At 32.2% G+C, this 20,659-nt stretch overlaps 1 protein-coding gene across 1 annotated transcript in view; it reads right to left on the bottom strand.

Moving 5' to 3' along the window:
• The window catches only part of LOC308643458 (cadherin-related family member 4-like), a gene marked incomplete at both ends in the record, with an annotated part of 106,925 nt that overhangs the window by 11,674 nt on the left and 74,592 nt on the right, over positions 1–20,659 (bottom strand). The window contains 2 exons of the mRNA XM_081283293.1: positions 5,043–5,296; positions 5,527–5,668. Of these exons, the coding sequence (XP_081139419.1) occupies positions 5,043–5,296; positions 5,527–5,668 (396 nt within the window). The remainder of the gene's footprint in view (positions 1–5,042; positions 5,297–5,526; positions 5,669–20,659) is intronic.

Genomic DNA, 20,659 nt, shown 5'->3' with positions numbered 1-20,659 from the left:
AACAAAATAAGATGGTAAATTCTATTGCTTATGTACATTTGAGATGTAGCGTTCATTTCAACATGAAAGTCTTATTTCAAGGCTTAAGTCTGGATTATTAAAACAAGGCTATCTGTGTCCATGTACACTACTTCCTCCATCCACCAATATTCCCTTCATGTTTTCTTCATCCTCATTCAAACATCATAAACATATAGAAATATCTGATCTTGCCATCCTTATCTTGTACTCCCTCTTTATATCCTCCCTGATTGGAAAATAAAGTCCACCTCTCTTAGATTGGTATGCAGATGTTTTCAAATTTTTGCCTTTACAGTACCCCCCATTTGCTGAATAAGAATGTTTATTATTTAGACCAAGTTAGATATTCTATTATTTATACCTGGAAAGCTTTTCTCCAACTTATTCAAATTTGTATACCAACAGGCAGACCAAGATTCAACTATATAGTTGGTAAATAGACAGGTGGAGACATAAATGATGATTTTATTACATTCCCAATTATAAATAATAGCTAGTCAGTAATAGATTTAATAAGCTTTTAGACATATTAGATTTTTAGAAAACTATCTTAAAATATGTAGGTGTGCTTCTGTGTCTGTTTACTCACTCTCAAGCAGGTGGAAGTTATAACCTACTTTGGTATCATTTCTCCTTCCTGCACAATGGTCAAGTTGAACTATAGACTTTCTAAGGTTTCTTCTGGTCTGGTAATACTTTTTGCAAGAAAGGCACATATATGTCCCTGCAGAGATGTATGCATTATATAAGTATACACATAAACATTAAAGCTCATATGGCTTATGGAGGAAAGCATTTATTCCTTGGAAATAAATTCATAAGTCACAGGTTAGTAATCATTTCCAGACAGCCTTAATTGGTCTGCCTCTTTTAGTAAGCCTAATGTACTTTGCCAAAGGAAGTGTATGGATTACAGTTCCACTTAGCTCAACTACAAATTTAAAACTCCTTTCACATTTTGCTGCAGAATTTATTTATGTTTTATTACAATGCCTTTTGCTTTGGTAGATTTTGCCTTCTTAATCAGGAATTTGGATGGTGGAAATTCATGTGTTAATGTAAGTTAAGATTTTTCCCCCCATTGCAGTACAGGCTAAAATAATCTCTCCCAAAGGAGTAAGATCCAGCGCAGAAGATTGACTCATAATAGGGAGTTAAGGTTCATGTTCAGCCAGAAATAAAAACAATATATTTTAACCCTTTGGAATGTTCTTCTAACATCTTACAATATCACCAACAATATAACTGGATTTCAGGCAAATTTTACTTGACTTATAAAATTATTTGAACACATATTTGTTGAGTGTGAAAGAAAGTTCCATGATCAATTATGCTTGCCTAGGCAGAAAGACTGAGAACTAATTTAGTGATGACCAAAAGACTATTCATGTTTAAAAGCATAAATTATAGAGTTTGGCTATATAAGAGGTGTGACAGAAAGCTCTAAAGTAGTTAACAAAGTTTTAATGAATAAGAGAGTACTTAATTTATGAGGTATATTTGGGGAACAATTTACCATATCAAACAGTAATAGTTTAACAAAGTACATAAGCCATCATATTATTTCCCTTTCTGCCATTTTAAAACTATTTTGTGATACCTAAACTGTATATGACAGCTCAAAAAATATAGTAATTCACCAGATACACATCACACGATTTAATGACCACAAGTTGTGCCAGATTTAATTTTTACTCTTACTTATTCCTTCCCACCTATGATTATTCTGGAGCAAATGACAGATTTCCCATTATTTCATTCTTACATAAGAAGTTCTTATTTTGAAGGTATTTAAGATTCTAAAAATTTTATCACTATTTTTTTAATTTTGGTCCTAAAAAAGCCTTTTCTATCCCAAAATTATTATGATAGTCTCTTATATTCTTTGTAATGTTTAGTTATTTTATTTAGTTTTTTCATTTAAATTTATAATTCATTTGGGCTTCATTTAAGTAGAGGATTATTCCTACTTTGTATATACCCATACCGATTGTCCAATATAACTTTGTGAATCTATCATTCTTTTATCATTGCTCTGTAGTACATACATACATCAAATGTCCACATGAACATGTACAAAATTTGATAATAACTGGGCTGTAAGACAAGTCTTAAAAGATTTTCAGTGGATTGAAATCTGTCTAACATTATCTCTGATCTTAAATATTATGTTAGAGCCCTGCATAGTGGTGCATATCTATAATCCCAGCAACTCGGGGAGGAGAGGCAGGATGATGACAAGTTCAAGGCCAGCTTCTAAAAGTGAGACCCTGTATAAAAGTAAAAAAGGCTTCCCCTGTAGCTCAGTGGTGGACTGCTAGAAGTTCAATGCCCAGTTCCACAGGTAAATTAATAAATAAAATAAGTAAATAAATAAGTGGTAAATAAAATATAACTAGAAAATGCCTTGTATCTTTAGAAGTTAAGAAAACAGGAATATTTAGAAATGAATGAATGAAAAGACTACATAATAAAACTGAGATATAACAAAACCATATATAAAAGCCATAAACATACTCCTAAACACACATTTATTCAGTATAGAATGCTAGGTTGGCAGTTACTTTGCAACTTGAACATTTTCATTTTTCTGGCTTCCCATTGTAAAGTTATCTATTATGTAGACACTCTTTTGAAGGAAATATCTTTTTCTTGATAGATGTTCATATTCATGTTATATTTGACTTTATGAGCTTTTCTATGTGTTTAAATATAGATTTCTTTTTTCTATTAGTTTTGAAAAACAATTAGACACTTTTATGTCTTTTGTATTTCAAATCAACATAAACTAACTGTTCTTCTCATGTTTATGTCCTTGCCTTTTTCTAGTATTTTTTAATCAATTTTTTCTTCAAACATCATTCTGAACAGTTTCTTCTGATGGATCTTCAGTTCTTAATGGACTCTTAAGCTATTTATAATTAGCTATTAAGTCAATTTATTATCATAATTTCATGTATTAAGTTCTTAGATATATTTGATCTGTTTTCAAATATTCTATGTTATATTTACAGTCTCCAATACCCTGGTCAGATTTCAAGCTTGGTTTATGGTTCTTGAACTTAATAAACATAATTATTTTATGGTTTGTGTTTGATAATCCATCGCTATATTTGTGTTTCTACATTTATGATTGTATTACTTCTTGGTTTTAATATCTTCTCATTTACCTGGCTGTGTTCAATCCTGTGGTATATCCACTGGATTCAAAAGTTGTTAGAAGTAATTGGAAGCATAGAATATTGTTACTTTCCCACAGAGATCATTTTAATTTGCTTCTTTTAGGCATATGAGAGAATTACCAGTCCTATGCCATTTTTATCCAATTTAATTTCTTTTTATCAAGGATATTAAAACTTGCATTATAATGATTTTGCATAACTAATACAAAACTTCTTGACATGAAGTCAAGCAATGGAAGAAATTTACTCAGCAAAGGCTATATTAATTCCAGTATCTCTCTTTGGGTTAACTGAGTTAACTAAAGTTAGTGAGGACATGGACATGAATACCTAGTTGACTACTTTAAACTCCACCTATCTGAAATCAATGAGGGTATACAAAGAGACCAATTCTATTGCATAATTGATTCTTCTCTTTATTTGCATTTTAAAGATTACAAAACAGGGAGCATTTGTCTTTACTTCTTTGAAATGGTTATAACTTCCTGTCATTGGTATTTATACTTCTCAGCTTTACAGACAAGACATTCTATGTTTAATAGTTTACATGTTTACCATAATCTCCCTTTTTCTTTACTACTGAGATATCCTCAGCCCTTTTTATTCTGGCAATTCTAGCTTCACTACCTTCTCAACATTTCCCAGAATACATATTTTTCCCAGGGTAATCCAAATTTTTTTCTTCTCTTTACATTAACACACACACACACACACACACACACACACACACACACACACACACTACTATCTGTTCGGCAAGAACTACATCATAATTTTTGTCCTCTCTTTGTGAAGAACTCATGGCCTCCTAGAGTAAAAAGCTTATTTTCAAGAAAACAAAGTTAAATAACATTGTACTATAATTTGTATCATTTAAAACTGTGTATTCTTTATATAAATTGTTCTAAACATGTTAGGAACTAAATGATGTGTTCCCTCAAAATATACACATTGAAATCCTAACTCTCAATATAATGGTATTAGGAGGTAAGGTCTTTATATATGATTAGGTCATGAGTGTGACACTCTATTAAATAGCACTAGTACACTTACAAAAGAGACCTCAGAGGTCTTTAACTCTCTACCACATGAGGACATAATGAGAAGTTAGATATCTATGAACCTAGGAATGGACTTAGCAGACCTTGAATTGGCCATTGTGTTAATTTTGGGCTTCCATGCTTACAGAATGGTAAGCAATGAATGTTCATTGTTTCAGCTACTCAGTCTATGGTATTTTTGTGGCTTGAACTAAGACAAAGTATATGTCTTGTATATAGTGAGACTATGTTTTTCAAGAAAACAAGTTATCAAATATTTTCAGAAACCTATTATGGTGCTTTGTTTATAACTGTTCTGAGTATTAATTTAAATAAAGAAAACTATACTATATTTAGAATCTACAAAATTACTAAGTATCCTAAACTAAATTGCATAAAGGCCTGCAAAATTATTAACATAGATATATTTACTTTATTTTTTAAGAGAGAGAGAGAGAGAGAGAATTTTTAATATTTATTTTTTAGTTTTCAGCAGACACAACATCTTTGTTTGTATGTGGTGCTGAGGATTGAACCAGGGCAGCACGCATGCCAGGCGAGCGCACTACCGCTTGAGCCACATCTCCAGCCCCGATATATTTACTTTAATTCAAATTTAATAGTTAACAATGATTTATCCTTATTTTGATGATGAGAATTCATCAGAACTAAAGTAACTTTCATTTATGTCTTTCATTGCCAAAACATCAGGATAATCCTGTGAGAGTACCCAAGCACTTTCTATGTTCATGACTAACTCAGACTACTTTAGAATTGCAGTTTATCACTAGATACTTACTGTAGTTGTAGATGTTTTTGTGGAAGAAGTTGGCTGTGTTGTGGTCCAGGGAAGCACATGAATTATGACTGTAGTAGTAGCTGACAGCTGACGAGCTTTATTCCCACCTAATTCATCAGTGACTTCAATAAGCAACTGGAAAGTCACTGGGTCTTGAATCCCTTGAAATACATCATACTGGAAATTCTGACTGATGACCAGAAAAGGAGGTTCAACACCCAATCTCCGAAGTGTGAACTGATTATTTGCATTTCCTGAAAATGATGAAGTAATAAAACAGACAAAAAACTACATTATGTATTATTGTTTCTACAGTTTAAGTTTTTATTTAAAAGTATTTCCCAATTTGTTTCAGCTACTACTACTGTTCCCCAATTTGTTTACAACAGTTACAAAATATCTCACATGGGTATCTTATAAAATAGCAAATAATGTATGTATTTTGCAATAATCTGTCTTATGTATTTGCAATAATCTGTCTTACCTCCTACAATTGAATAGCTCAGATGTTCCTTTGGAGAATCTCTGTCTGAACAGTTGAGGTGAACAAAAGGAGCCTTAACAATGGAGTAAATCCAAGTTTCCAAATGTGGTGGATTGCATACAGGAGGCTCATCATTTATATTCTATAATACAAGGATATTATCTTTTCAGGTTATCTCAAAAATATTGGAATATTTAATCAATTATTTACTTAAATTTTATAGTACACTATTTTTGCTTTCAACAAAATTGTTTGAGCACACTTTTACAAATCATCTTAATTGTTTTATATTAGAAGAATAATGTTTTACCATAAAACTTTTTTTGTTTGGGGTTTCCCAGAATTGAATTCCATATTTTAGTTAATAAGTGTCTATTTCATATGTAATATTGCTAGGACAGGTACTCATGCTATTTATTTTATTTTTAAATTTTAAAAAAATAGATTGAAAGCTCAATGTGATCTACAGTAATCATTTCCCTTTATTCCAGACATATGTGTGTCAAAAAGTTTCCTGAATCATGTTTAAAATGGGATAATCTCTACCTAAGAAGAAGCACATTTCACTACTGGAGGGTTTTACTTGCTGAAAACACTCTTGTTTATTTCAAGTATGATTTTTTTTGTCTATAAATTCAGCCAATTTGTTGTTTTTCAGAAATTTATGATCTAGTATAAAATGTGACTTACATTTCAAACAAATGGATGGTTTCAGCAATTAGATTGGCAAGGGAATTATATTATCTTTAGGAATGTTTGAATCTTAGAATTCTAAGATTCTTTCACTATTATCAGGATACAAACTAATAAGCTACTTGTCATCATCTTCCTTTTCTTTCTCAACTATAGAAGACATTGTTAATCTATTAAAGTAACAGCTTCACTGATGTCTTTCATCACCAAAACATAAGGATAAGCAGTTTCTGTTTGTGATTAAATCAGACTGCATTGGAATTATGTTTTCTCACAAAGTAATTACTATAGTAATTACTATAGTTATTGCTCCTGAAGAATATAGATAGTCTGAGAGTTATTTCCGAAGTACTGTAACAGAATGGAATGTGAAATGAAACCACTTTATATCTGTGATTTGGGAAAATGAAGTGCCTAAATCAACTTGTACATTCCTTATTCCCCTTACTAATATTTCTTAAAGTATTATTACACTTTTTACTTCATGCTAATAAGTTCACACGATTGCCACACTAACCTATTTATATGTTCACTTAAAAAAATCTCTGTTCCTTATGAGACATTCTGAACAGTGTAAGTTAATTGAAAGAGGACATTTTTCATCATATAAAGATAGTCCCTTACAGGTACTCCTAAGCTCTTCTAGTCTAGGCAACTCTGGATTTTATGTTTTATAACTTCTTCTTATTTTACCTTAAATATTAACAAAATTTCAATCTCTTTTCCTTCACTAATCAAATTTTATTTTTAATATAGACCTAATGTATTTTAAACATTTTGAATGAAATGTTGCTTATAAAGCATTTTAAAACCTAATATAGGGATCTATGATTCTCTATCAAATGAAAATTGCCCAGTATCCAATTTAATTATTTTTGTTTTTTTTTCATTTTAATATAAAGGGAAAATATATACAAAATGTAGGAGAAAATGCCTGTGTAAAACTAGATATAGAATGGGTATTGGAGGCATAAGCCAAAACACACTGAAGAATAGTAATCGATAGGTATAGTAAGATATAGGTGGGATTCTATTAGGCTTAAAATTAATTTCTTCTCATTATTATCTGTTCTTATAAGTTCTTATATGCTCTTTGTCCTTTTCATATTATACGTTTCAGAAAAACTCTTTTCCTTTAGGAGTTAGTTTCATATTAATATTCAGATAATTAAAATACACTATTTATACCAAGGACTCTCATAGGCAATAATGCTGTTCTTTATTTATCCATCACCAAGACATTGATCTTTCTTCTATGTAACAAGTGCCTATTCACCTAACCAGGAGCAAACTTTCCCAGTTTATCAGGAAATATATGATCTGGACCAAGTTGTTCATGTAGTTCTCTTGTTTTGGAGAGTAAAATCCCTAAATTATGTTGTGGATAATTTCCACACAAGGTACAGATCACTTTTCCTCTCCACCCCACTCCCACACACACCCAGATCAAGTGGTTAAGATTCTATGATGGCAAAAAAAGATCAAGCTAGTTTAAATCAAAACTGGATTTTGACAGAGTTCCTTGCTTTTCTATATCTGTCCAATGTGTTACTTCACAGAAAATTTATTTTTTCATCTAGTTACCATTGGACTTATTCATTCATTCCCCTTTTCCTCGCTCTTCAACTGATTTATTTGTGAAATAAAATAGATAGACCGGACTACTAACAATGGTTGTTTGAATATTCCATAGCTCTTTCACAAACAATGTATACGAAAGTATGTTACTTAGTTTTGAAGTGTCTTACTCTAAAAAGTTATATATAAAAGGCACTTATAGAATCTCCATACTGCTTTTCATTTTGGCTACACCAATTTGCAGTCCCACCAGCAGTGTATGAGTCTACCTTTATCCCCACATCCTCACCAACACTTCTTGTTGCTTGTGTTCGTTATAACTTCCATTCTGACTTGAGTGAGATCTAATCTTAGAGTAGTTTTGATTTATATTTCTCTAATTACTAAAGATGATGAATATTTTTTCATATATTTATTGATTGATTGTATATCATCATTTGAGAAGTGTCTGTTCAGGTCCTTGGCCCATTTATTGATTGGGTTATTTGTTTTGTTTGTTTGTTTGTTTGTTTTTGGTGTTTAACTTTTTGAGTTCTTTATATACCCTTGAGATTAGTGCTCTTTCTGATGTGTGAGGTGTAAAGATTTGCTCCCAAGATGTAGGCTCTCCATTCACCTCACAGATTGTTTCTTTTGCTGAGAAGAAACTTTTAAATTCGAATCCATCCCATTTATTTGAAAATTGGGAATGGAACCACTATTTGACCCAGCTATCCCTCTCTTCAGTCTATACCCAAAGGACTTAAAAATAGCATACTACAGGGACACAGCCTCATCAGTGTTTATAGCAACACAATTCACAACTGCTAAATTGTGGAACCAACCTAGATGCCCTTCAGTAGATGAATGGATAAAAAAAAATATGGCATTTATACACAATGAAATATTACTCAGCAATAAAATAGAATAAGATCATGGCATTTGCAGGTAAATGGATGGAGCTGGAGGAGATAATGCTAAGTGAAGTTAGCCAATTCCAAAAAAGCAAATGCCAAACGTTTTCTCTGATATAAGGAGACTGATTCCTAGTGGGGTAAGGAGAGGGAGCATGGGAGGAATAGACAAACTCTAGATAGAGCAAAGGTGTTGGAGGGGAAGGGAGGGGGCATGGGGTTAGAAATTATGGTGGAATGTGATGGCCATCATTATCCAAAGTACATGTATGAAGACATGAATTGGTGTGAATATACTTTGTATACAACCAGAGATATGAAAAATTGTGCTCTATCTGTGTAATATGAATTGTAATTCATTCCACTGTCATATATAAATTAAAAAAATAATTTTAAAAAAGGCAGTTATGGTCCCTAAATTCTTTGTTAAGGAGGTTCTAGCAGTGTACCATCACTGAAAGGACAATGTGAATGGAAGGTACAACCAGAACTGTGTAAGAATAAGCACTTTACAGTTACAAGGATGAGAATTAAATGGGAGGGTCATGACTTCATGGAGTTGAACTTACTTGTGAATTGTATGATAAAGCTTGTTACCTTCAAAAATTAAGTTCTTTAATGAGGAATTAATTAACAAGTCTAGATAGAGGAAACATACTGCTAAAAAGGAGGGAGAATACAGGCAAACAAATATTCCTCAGAGGGAAATTGTATAAAGGCTTTCAAAAAAAAAAAACATTTCTATTATGATTTTTGGCTCTTATTTATTGATAGCTTCCAAATTCATCTTGTGACCTAATTTTCTAAAGCTGTAATTTTCAACAATCTTTTTGATATCTCCATTATATTTTTGAACTCTGGGAACATGTTGGAAAGAGAAATTCGTACTTTTTCAATATTGTTTTGACCAGCCTTTAAGCTAGTCCTTAAATTAAGCACAGGGAGACCCTGCCAACCTTGAATCATCAGTTCCTTTTTTCTGAGGTACTGTTTTTTATGGTTTGGGATTTAATATATTATTCCAGAGTTGCTTGCCAGAATTAATTTTGGCAAAAGACCATCATTTCCTTGACTAACTAGATCTCCAATTACAGTATAACAAAGCATATTCATGTCTCTAAGTGTTCTCAATTAAAATATTAGAAGTATAACTAGTTCATGGAAATTTGATCAATACAAAGTCCAAAGAAAAACTAAGGTTTTACTTGTTATGTGTGTTGAAAATTTAAACCTATTAAACTCCTAGAATGCTCATACTCTGGAATTTTATTACATATATTTATTAGTTAAATTTAAATAACTAAAAACAAACTTAGCTAATATATCTGGGAAGTTCTTTCAAACCTGTTACCAATTAAAGAGAAATAAATTGACTTAAGATTATCTTTAAGTAACAGGAAAAGACATTTTCATTTTCTGTCTGGTTGTACACTAATCTAAGGTTTTAGTAAAGAAACCAAAGCCATCTGTGTTTTTTTTTTATTCTAAATTAATAAACCATTATTATTAATGTAGGAATTAAAATTTTAAAATAATAGTTATAATTTTAATTTTACATTCTGGAGATAGAATGGATTTTCTTTAAAGGTAGAAAGTATATTGATTTCTTTAACTACAAATAAGTTAAATTCACAGACAGTTTGGGCAGCTATGAACCATTCCCTTGTATACATTATAGTTAAATAAAAAATACTAAATAGAAACTTAATAAAGTTAACCCAATTTCTGATAATAATTTGCTATGCTAACATTGGCACTGTACACTGATTCTTATTATAAAAAGCAGAGTAGTACAAAAACAAATAATAAAACAAAATTAACTCTGTAAGAAGATATTAGGGGATTAGTTATAAGTTGATAGGACATTCTCTCACAAAAATGTTTAGAGAAGGTGTGAATCTTTAATATCTAGTTGAAAATGACTGTCAATTATTTGCCTGAATCTTCAGTGCCTGCAGAAAATTCATGAGAAAACAAATGGACTTTCATATTGCCTACTGTGTTTTGAAGATCTTGGTTCTTACAAACTGACAAACTAAATAATAATAATATTCAGGGAATGGCAAAGGTTTTTGAATATAGTATTCTATAAATATGTAGAATATTACATCACATGCTAGTTTGTGACGAATTCTTGAAGTTTATATTTTCATCAATCCCTACACATTTGCTCATAACAAAAAAAAATGGAATTCTGAATTTACCAATGAGGCAAGATGACTTGCAAATGTTCTAATACATAAAATGATTAATTCTATTGAAGAATCACACTGTATTTCATGTTATTTTAATTATATTTTGCATGAAACCTCTCAAGATCAGGTTTGTATTCAAAACAATAGTTCCACCCTATGAACATTACAGTCATTTTTATATTTGTATATTACTTAATAATATAAATGATTCTTCAAAATTTTGGTTAAAATACACATTACTGCCTTCATTCTTGTTGAAATCATTAAGCTAGGCAACTTCTGTTATTTACATTGATATATATTCATTTTAACTAGAATATTAATAATCAAAATCACTCTGTGACATAGTAGATAAGCTAAATGCGGTTGTCACTATTTGGTGAGACAGAACTGGGAAGCACAGAATAGAAAAACTGGGTGCCATACCATGTGTTTGTGCTCAACTGCAGAAGCCCCAGTGATAACAGTTGGAAAAACACTTTCTAATAAAGGAAGAGGATCAATACAGTTCATATGTGTATGTTTGGCACAATCTCACAGAAATATATGTGGCTTGTTGGCACTATAAATAATCAAAAGAAAGTCATCTTCAAAATTAGGATTTAAATATACATTCATTATGTTTAAAAATCAATGCATATGTAATTATTAGTTAATGCAAACCCAAATTATTTAATTGACTTTGAAAGTTAGAAGAAATTTAACTATCTGTATTAGAAGTCATCAGCTGCCCTACACAGAAAAATTCATAGTGGGCTTTTAAAACATAGCTACTCAAAATCCAATACCTCATGTCTTCTCCCCATTAAATTGATATTCATGCTCTGGTATCTTTAGTTTTCTCACTTTTTTTAATGTGTGTATGTTCATATATGAATTTACATACATATCTATATATATAATATACTACATTTAGATTTTGATAAATGTATCTTTATATTTATATTTATGCAAATACAATATTATATCTTTGAATGTATTACTATATATAGTCTATATATTTGTATATTTATAGCTGTTTATATATATGTAATTATATATATATATATATATATATTCATAATCATGTGTGTGTGTGTGTGTGTGTGTGTGTGTATATATATATATATATATATATATATATATATATATATATACAGAGAGAGAGAGAGAAAAAAAAACAGTGAAAAAAAACAGTGAAACAGAGATACAGACACTGAAAGAGAGAAGACATGGATACCCCTGGACATAAATACTAATTGGAAAAAAAATTAATTCTATATTTTTAAGACAATAGACAATGAGTGGAGGAGAGACTTTCGTATAAAAGTGATAGAGTTGCTTTCTCTTGTTTCAAAACAATCCATTGCAATCCAGGACACTCCTTATATTTGTAGCTGAGGATACATGTGATATCTGAAAAGAGCATAAACTGTAATTTGGACAGAAAGGAGACACCAAAATGCAACTTTGGTATAGTGGTACACAAAAAAAGTAAGCTAATTCATAAACTCCCAGCCTGGACAAAAACAATGTGATTGTGTTTGTGTAGCATGATCTCTGCCAAATGAACACTTTAAATTTAAATATAATTACTATGTTATATTTGCATATAATTGTACATATAAATATTCATATAGGGCTAGTTATTAACAAAATCATGTCTTTATATACTTTTTAGATATTTGTTCTAAAAACTGTAAGAAAACACTATTACATGATATTAGTGCCTAATGCCAAGGATTATCCTCATCCAAAACTCTGAGACAAAATGTTTATGTATTAAAAACTTGGAAAATAAGTGTGCTAAATCAGTCATCACACACTTTCAGAAAACAGGGTCATAACAGTTTAAAAAGAATTCTTACCAGAAGCAGATGAACCATATAGTGAAGAAATTCACCTCAAGTCATTATAAATGGCTAATGTACACATACTCAAAATCCTATTAATAATTATAATTGTTCTGATTTTATTAAAAATAAGAATAAATCCAACTGTCAGTTAATTCAGGGTCCATTTATGTAATTTGAGTGGGAGAATCAAGCCAAAGATCATTCAGTCTACTGTCTTAAAACTGATTTAGAATTACCTGGAATTCCTAAAATTTAAAGACACCCAGTTTCCCAAGGATTCTAATTTTCTTAGTCTTTATGGTTCCAAGAATTTCTATTTTGAGCAAGCCATTCATGTGATTATGATGTGCTCAAATGTATGAGATTAGTGATTCACTGAATTATGCAATAAATTCTAGAAAATAGTGGTTGGAAATTTGATGAAAATTCTAAGAGTTTGAGATTCAAAATGATAGGTATATATTCCTAAAAATTTTCCCAATTATATTTTAGATTTGTGGCTTTTTTCTATCTTATTTTACGTGTGTGTACTTTGTTTTTTGTAAACTGACAAATTTCTAATAAAAATATATTTTGTGAGTGTTTTGCCATTTTTTCTAGCACTACTGTGGATGACTTACAATATCTGATATAAGAATAAATTTTTTCATTAATAATCTAAATCAGTAAAAGTTATAATAACGTACTTCATATAACTCCTTTCACTTAATTTAAATGAAATTTCATGACAACTCTAAAATGAGTGATTTACTGTCCTCATAAATATATTCTTGTGTATAAGTTTATTCCCAAGAATTTGAGTTCCAATTCTTGCTATGTTTAATGGGAACTAAAGATTTTATTTGAGGTGTAAACCTAGAAAAGGAAGAGCAAAACAACAGCAAATGTAGTAGAAGACAAGAAATAATTAAAATTAGAACAGAAATCAATGAAATTGAAACAAAAAAAAAAATTGAAAAAATTGATAAAACTAAAAGTTGGTTCTTTGAAAAAATAAATAAGATAGACAGGCCCTTAGCCATGCTAACGAAGAGAAGAAGAGAGAGAACTCAAATTACTAACATACGGGATGAAAAAGGCAATATCACAACAGACACTACAGAAATACAGAAGATAATTAGAAAGTATTTTGAAACCCTATATTCCAATAAAATAGAAGATAGTGAAGATATCGATAAATTTCTTAAGTCATATGATCTGCCCAGATTGAGACAGGAAGACACACACAATTTAAACAGACCAATAACAAAGGAAGAAATAGAAGAAGCCATCAAAAGACTACCAACCAAGAAAAGCCCTGGACCGGATGGGTATACAGCGGAGTTCTACAAAACCTTCAAAGAAGAATTAATACCAATACTTTTCAAGCTATTTCAAGAAATAGACAAAGAAGGAGCTCTTCCAAATTCATTCTATGAGGCCAACATCACTCTGATCCCGAAACCAGACAAAGACACTTCAAAGAAAGAAAACTACAGACCAATATCTCTAATGAACTTGGATGCAAAAATTCTCAATAAAATTCTAGCAAATCAAATACAAAAGCATATCAAAAAACTTGTGCACCATGATCAAGTAGGATTCATCCCTGGGATGCAAGGCTGGTTCAATATACAGAAATCAATAAATGCTATTCACCACATCAATAGACTTAAAGACAAGAACCATATGATCATCTCGATGGATGCAGAAAAAGCATTTGACAAAGTACAGCATCCCTTTATATTCAAAACACTAGAAAAACTAGGGATAACAGGAACTTACCTCAACATTGTAAAAGCTATATATGCTAAACCTCAGGCTAGCATCATCCTAAACGGAGAAAAACTGAAGGCATTCTCTCTAAAATCTGGAACAAGACAGGGATGCCCTCTATAACCACTTCTATTCAATTTAGTTCTCGAAGTACTAGCCAGAGCAATTAGACAGACAAAAGAAATTAAAGGCATAAAAATAGGAAAAGAAGAAATTAAATTATCGCTATTTGCGGGTGACATGATAATATATTTAACAGACCCAAAAGGGTTTACAAAGAAGCTGCTAGAGTTAATAAATTAATTCAGCAAAGTGGCAGGTTATAAAATCAACAAGCATAAATCAAAGGCATTCCTGTATATCAGCAACAAAACCTCTGAAATGGAAATAAGGAAAACCACTCCATTCACAATATCCTCAAAGAAAATAAGATACTTGGGAATCAACCTAACAAAAGAGGTGAAAGATTTATACAATGAAAACTACATAACCCTAAAGAGAGAGATAGAAGAAGATCTCAGAAGATGGAAAAATGTACCCTGTTCATGGATAGGCAGAACTAACATCATCAAAATGGCGATATTACCCAAAGTTCTCTACAGGTTTAATGCGATGCCAATCAAAATCCCAACGGCATTTCTTGTAGAAATAGATAAAGCTATCATGAAATTCATATGGAAAAACAAAAGACCCAGAATAGCAAAAGCAATTCTGAGCAGGAAGTGTGAATCTGGAGGTATAGCGATACCAGAGTTCAAACTGTTCTACAAAGCAATAGTAACAAAAACAGCATGGTACTGGTACCAAAACAGGCAGGTGGACCAATGGTACAGAATAGAGGACACAGAGACTAATCCACAAAGTTACAACTATCTTATATTTGATAAAGGGGCTAAAAACATGCAATGGAGGAAGGATAGCATCTTCAACAAATGGTGCTGGGAAAATTGAAAATCCATATGCAACAAAATGAAACTGAATTCCTTTCTCTCGCCATGCACAAATGTTAACTCAAAATGGGTCAAGGAGCTAGATATCAAATCAGAGACACTGCGTCTGAAGGAAGAAAAAGTTGGCTACGATCTACATATTGTAGGGTCGGGCTCCAAATTCCTTAATAGGACGCCCACAGCCCAAGAGTTAATAACAAGAATAAACAAATGGGACTTACTTAAACTAAAAAGTTTTTTCTCAGCAAGAGAAACAATAAAAGAGGTAAATAGAGAGCCTACATCCTGGGAACAAATTTTTACCCCTCACACCTCAGATAGAGCCCTAATATCCAGAATATACAAAGAACTCAAAAAATTAAACAATAAGATAACAAATAACCCAATCAACAAATGGGCCAAGGACCTGAACAGACACTTCTCAGAGGAGGACATACAATCAATCAACAAGTACATGAAAAAATGCTCACCATATCTAGCAATCAGAGAAATGCAAATCAAAACTACCCTAAGATACCATCTCACTCCAGTAAGATTGGCAGCCATTATGAAGTCAAACAACAATAAGTGTTGGCGAGGATGTGGGGAAAAGGGTACATTTGTACACTGCTGGTGGGACTGCAAATTGGTGAGGCCAATATGGAAAGCAGTATGGAGATTCCTGGGAAAGCTGGGAATGGATCCACCATTTGACCCAGCTATCGCCCTTCTCGGACTATTCCCTGAGGACCTTAAAAGAGCGTACTATAGGGATACTGCCACATCAATGATTATAGCGGCACAATTCACAATAGCTAGACTGTAGAACCAACCTAGATGCCCTTCAATAGATGAATGGATTAAAACAATGTGGTATCTATACACAATGGAGTATTATGCAGCACTAAGAAATGACAAAATCATAGAATTTGCAGGGAAATGGATGGCATTAGAGCAGATTATGCTAAGTGAAGCTACCCAATCCCTAAAAAACAAATGCCAAATGTCTTCTTTGATATAAAGAGAGCAACTAAGAACAGAACAGGAAGGAAGAGCATGAGGGAAAGACTAACAGTAAACAAAGACGAATGGGGGGAGAGAAAGGGAGAGAGAAGGGAAAGCATATGGAAATGGTAGGAGACCTTCAATGATACACAAAATTATAAGAGGTTGTGAGGGGCAAGGGGGAGGGAAAAAATAAGGGGAGAGAATCGAACAACAGCAGGGGAGGTAGAGAGGGAAGATGGGAGGGGAGGGGAGGGGAGGGGGGGATAGTAGGGGATAGGAATGGTAGCAGAATACAACAGTCACTAATATGCCATTATGTAAAAATGTGAGTGTGTAACCAATGTGATTCTGCAATTTGTATTTGGGATAAAAATGGGAGTTCAAAACCCAATTGAGTCAAATGTATGAAAGATGATATATCATGAGCTCTGTAATGTTTTGAACAATCAATAAAAAAAAAAGGTAAAAAAAAAGATTTTATTTGTGTGGTAAAATGTTTAGTTAACCTAAACTTTTAAACAAATCATCTGGAACTTGCACTGAAATAGCTCCAAAATATCTCTAAAATAACCTCTAAAAATCTCAAATAGAAATTCAGGAAAAAATGATGATGCTCATTCAGGCAAAATTAAAATAAAAGTGGTAGATAATTCATAAATTGTTTTTATAAAAATGCCAAAATTTTACCTTGGAATATTCTTACATGCTTTGACTGCATATACTAGTAATTTCCAAGTAGCAAGTTGCAGCAGAATCACTGTCATGTATTTATTAAGTTTAAGTAATAAAGAATCTATTTGAGAATTTGATTTTGATAGTAGTTAGACTGGTTGTTCTGAAGGACTCTACTGCTAAAAGTAAATCCTAAATTTAAAAATCATGATTAATACATTCAATGAATCTATAAATTAGATATTGTATAGTCAGGAAAAAAGAGAGAGAAGGGAATTGGAACTCAAATTTACAAGTAATTGCTAAAAATGACCAGTGACTGTACTGTCACTTACATCCTAAAACTTTTTTTTTGTGGCATGTAAAGCTCTTTTTTTTAATTGACTTTATTTTTTAACTACATGACAGCAGAATGCATTGAAATTCTTATGACACATATAAAGCAAAATTTTTCATATCTCTGTATATAAAGTATGTTCACACCAATTTATGTCTTCACACATGTACTTTGAATAATGATGTCCATCACATTCCACATTATTCACATTCACATTATTGCTAACCTCATGCCCCCTCCCTTCCCCTCCAACACCTCTGCCCTATCTAGAGTTCCACTATTCCTCTCATGCTCCCCCCGCCCACTCCACTATGAGTCAGACTCCTTATATCAGAGAAAACATTTGGCATTTGATTTTTTGGGATTAGCTAACTTCACTTAGCATTATCTTCTCCAACTCCATCCATTTACCTGCAAATGCCATAATTTTATTCTTTTATTGCTGAGTAATATTCCGTTTTGTATATATGCCACATTTTTTAATCCATTCATCTACTGAAGGGCATCTAGGTTGGTTCCACAGTTTAGCTATTGTGAATTGTGCTGCTAAAAACATTGTGATGTGGCTGTGTCCCTGCAATATGCTGTTTTTAAGTCCTTTGGGCATAGACAGAAGAGTGGAATAGCTGGGTCAGATGGTGCTTCCAATCCTAGTTTTCCAAGGATTCTCCATACTGCTTTCCATATTGGCTGCACCAATTTGAAGTCCCACCAGCAATGTATGAGTGTGCTTTTTTCCCCACATCCTCACCAACATTTATTGTCTCCATAATAGCTGCCATTCTGACTAGAGTGAGATGGTATCTCACTGCATTTCTCTAATTGCTAGGGACAATGAACATTTTTTCATATATTTGGTTGATTTTATATCCTTTTCTGAGAATCTGAGAAGTGTCTGTTTATGTCCTTGATCCATTTATTTATTTATTTATTTATTTATTTAAAATTTTTTTTTAGTTCTCGGCGGACACAACATCTTTGTTGGTATGTGGTGCTGAGGGTCGAACCCGGGCCGCACGCATGTCAGGTGAGCGCGCTACCGCTTGAGCCACATCCCCAGCCCCCTTGGTCTATTTATTGACTGGGTTTTTTTTTTTTTTTTGATGCTTAGCTATTTGAGTTCTTTATATATCCTTGAGATTAGTATTCTATCTGATATGTGAGGTGTAAAAATTTGCTTCCAAGATGTAGGCTCTCTATTAATATCAAGTGATGAAATAGAAGACACCATGAGAAGCCTACCAACCAAGAAATGCCCAGGACTGGATACATCCTAAAACTTAAAAGCAGCAAGAAGTTAAGGGCACTGAACCTCAGAAGTCTTCTGAAAAAAGATAGTATTTGTTTTATTAAGTAGGCAGCCCTTTCTCCAAGCAAAAGCAAAAGTAATTTGTCTTTAGAAGAAGACATCCTCAATTTTAAAAAAAAGGAAGAGGTATAATACAGTTCAGATGTGTATGTATGGCATAATCTTACAGAATTGTATATTACTTGTCGGCATTATAAGTAATCAGAAAAAAATATATCATAATTAAACCACTCATATATGAATTAACATGCAAGATCAAATAGAGGAAAGTTGCCCATTATATAAGCATTTGTTGATAACAATTAGCAAGAGTTTTGACCTCTAGGTGCTTTATATATTTTAATTATTACGTGAATGTATAAAATCTAAAAAGAGACTATTAGAAATAAGTAAGAAACCAGAGACTATAAAAAATTACTCCAAGAATATTGCAAAATAAATAAATAAAACTTCAAGAAATAAAAAATAATCAATGGAACTTAATGTACAATCAATATGTCAACAGAAGATAAGTCACAGGTAGGAAGAATATGATAGGAAATAGAAAATAAAAGGGAGTAATTCAGAGAATTGTAGAATAGAATGGATTTTCTCACACAATGTATAATTGGTATACAAAATAATAAAAATAAAAAGAAAGAAAAAAAATGCCACGTTTTACAACATGATGAGCATGTATTTTCAAGAACAGATGGATCCACAGGAAGGTGTAGGAAGCAGAGCATAGTTCAAGCAGGGTACACACAAAAAAAGTCTGTATCGGGACACATTATCAGATAACTAATATTGAAGAACATACATTAGCAGAAGTAATATTTCAAGACTTCTCCACCATAACTGCCATTTACTTGTTTCCATTGAATTATCTTTCAATGTTATTTAAAGTAAAATGTTATGATAAAGGGGATTCATTACTAGCATTCCTATATTTTAAAAGCATTTATATAAGAATTTTAAGGGAAGGGGAAATCACAAGAAAAAAATTCTGAATAGAAGAAAGGATGGAAAACAAATAAAACAGGCAGTATGTAAGTAAATGTGAGCACATTTTCTATTGCTATTTTAAAGTTTTGATAATAAAAAATAAGTAAACTGTGCTATTAAAAATACAAACTGAACTACGTAGTGATAGCTTGTGTATCAAGGAGGCAAAGGAAATATAAGGGTCATAAGATTCTGAAGTTGATTGGGAGTAGCTTTCACTACAAATTAGTAATATTGTTTTTCTAAAATTTTAAAAATATTTTTATTGTTTTTTAGTTGTAGTTGAACACAATACCTTTATTTTATTTATTTATATGTGGAGCTGAGGATCAAACCCAGGGCCTTGCATGTGCTAGGTGAGTACTCTTCTGCTGAGCCACAACCCCAGCCCCAGTAATAATGTTTGTTAAATTTTTGTGTTAGCTCTTTGTTGCTGTGATCCAAACACCTGACAAGAACAACTTAGAGGATGAAAGATTCATTTTTGTCTCACAGTTTTAGAGATTTCAGTCCATGGTTTCCTGACTCCAAGGCAGAAACATGGTGAAAGGAGCATGATGGAAAAATGCTTCTTAGTTCATGGCAGACATGGAACAGAGAAGGAGAGAGAGGGGAAAGAGAGAGAGAGAGAGAGAGAGAGAGAGAGAGAGAGAGAGAGAGAGAGAGAGAGAGAGAAAGGCCAGAGAGAAGATAGACCCTTCCAGGGCACAACCCTAGTGACCTACTTCCTCCTAGTAATCTAGTCAGTCATCCATGGATTAATCCCCTGGTGAGGTCAGAGGTCTAAAGGTCTAATCACTTCCCCCAAATCTACTTCTGAACACATGAAAATTTGAGGGACCTTTGAGATCCAAACTATAACAGCTCTTATACCAGTTATCTAAAGATAGTCTTGAAGGTTCTAATTGCTCTTTTTGTCTGGCTTTATGAAGCTGGAACTAACTA

Source organism: Spermophilus citellus (genome assembly GCF_964194105.1).
Source record: "Spermophilus citellus genome assembly, chromosome: 3".
NCBI lineage: Eukaryota > Metazoa > Chordata > Mammalia > Rodentia > Sciuridae > Spermophilus > Spermophilus citellus.
This window is presented reverse-complemented; position numbering and strand designations above follow the sequence as displayed.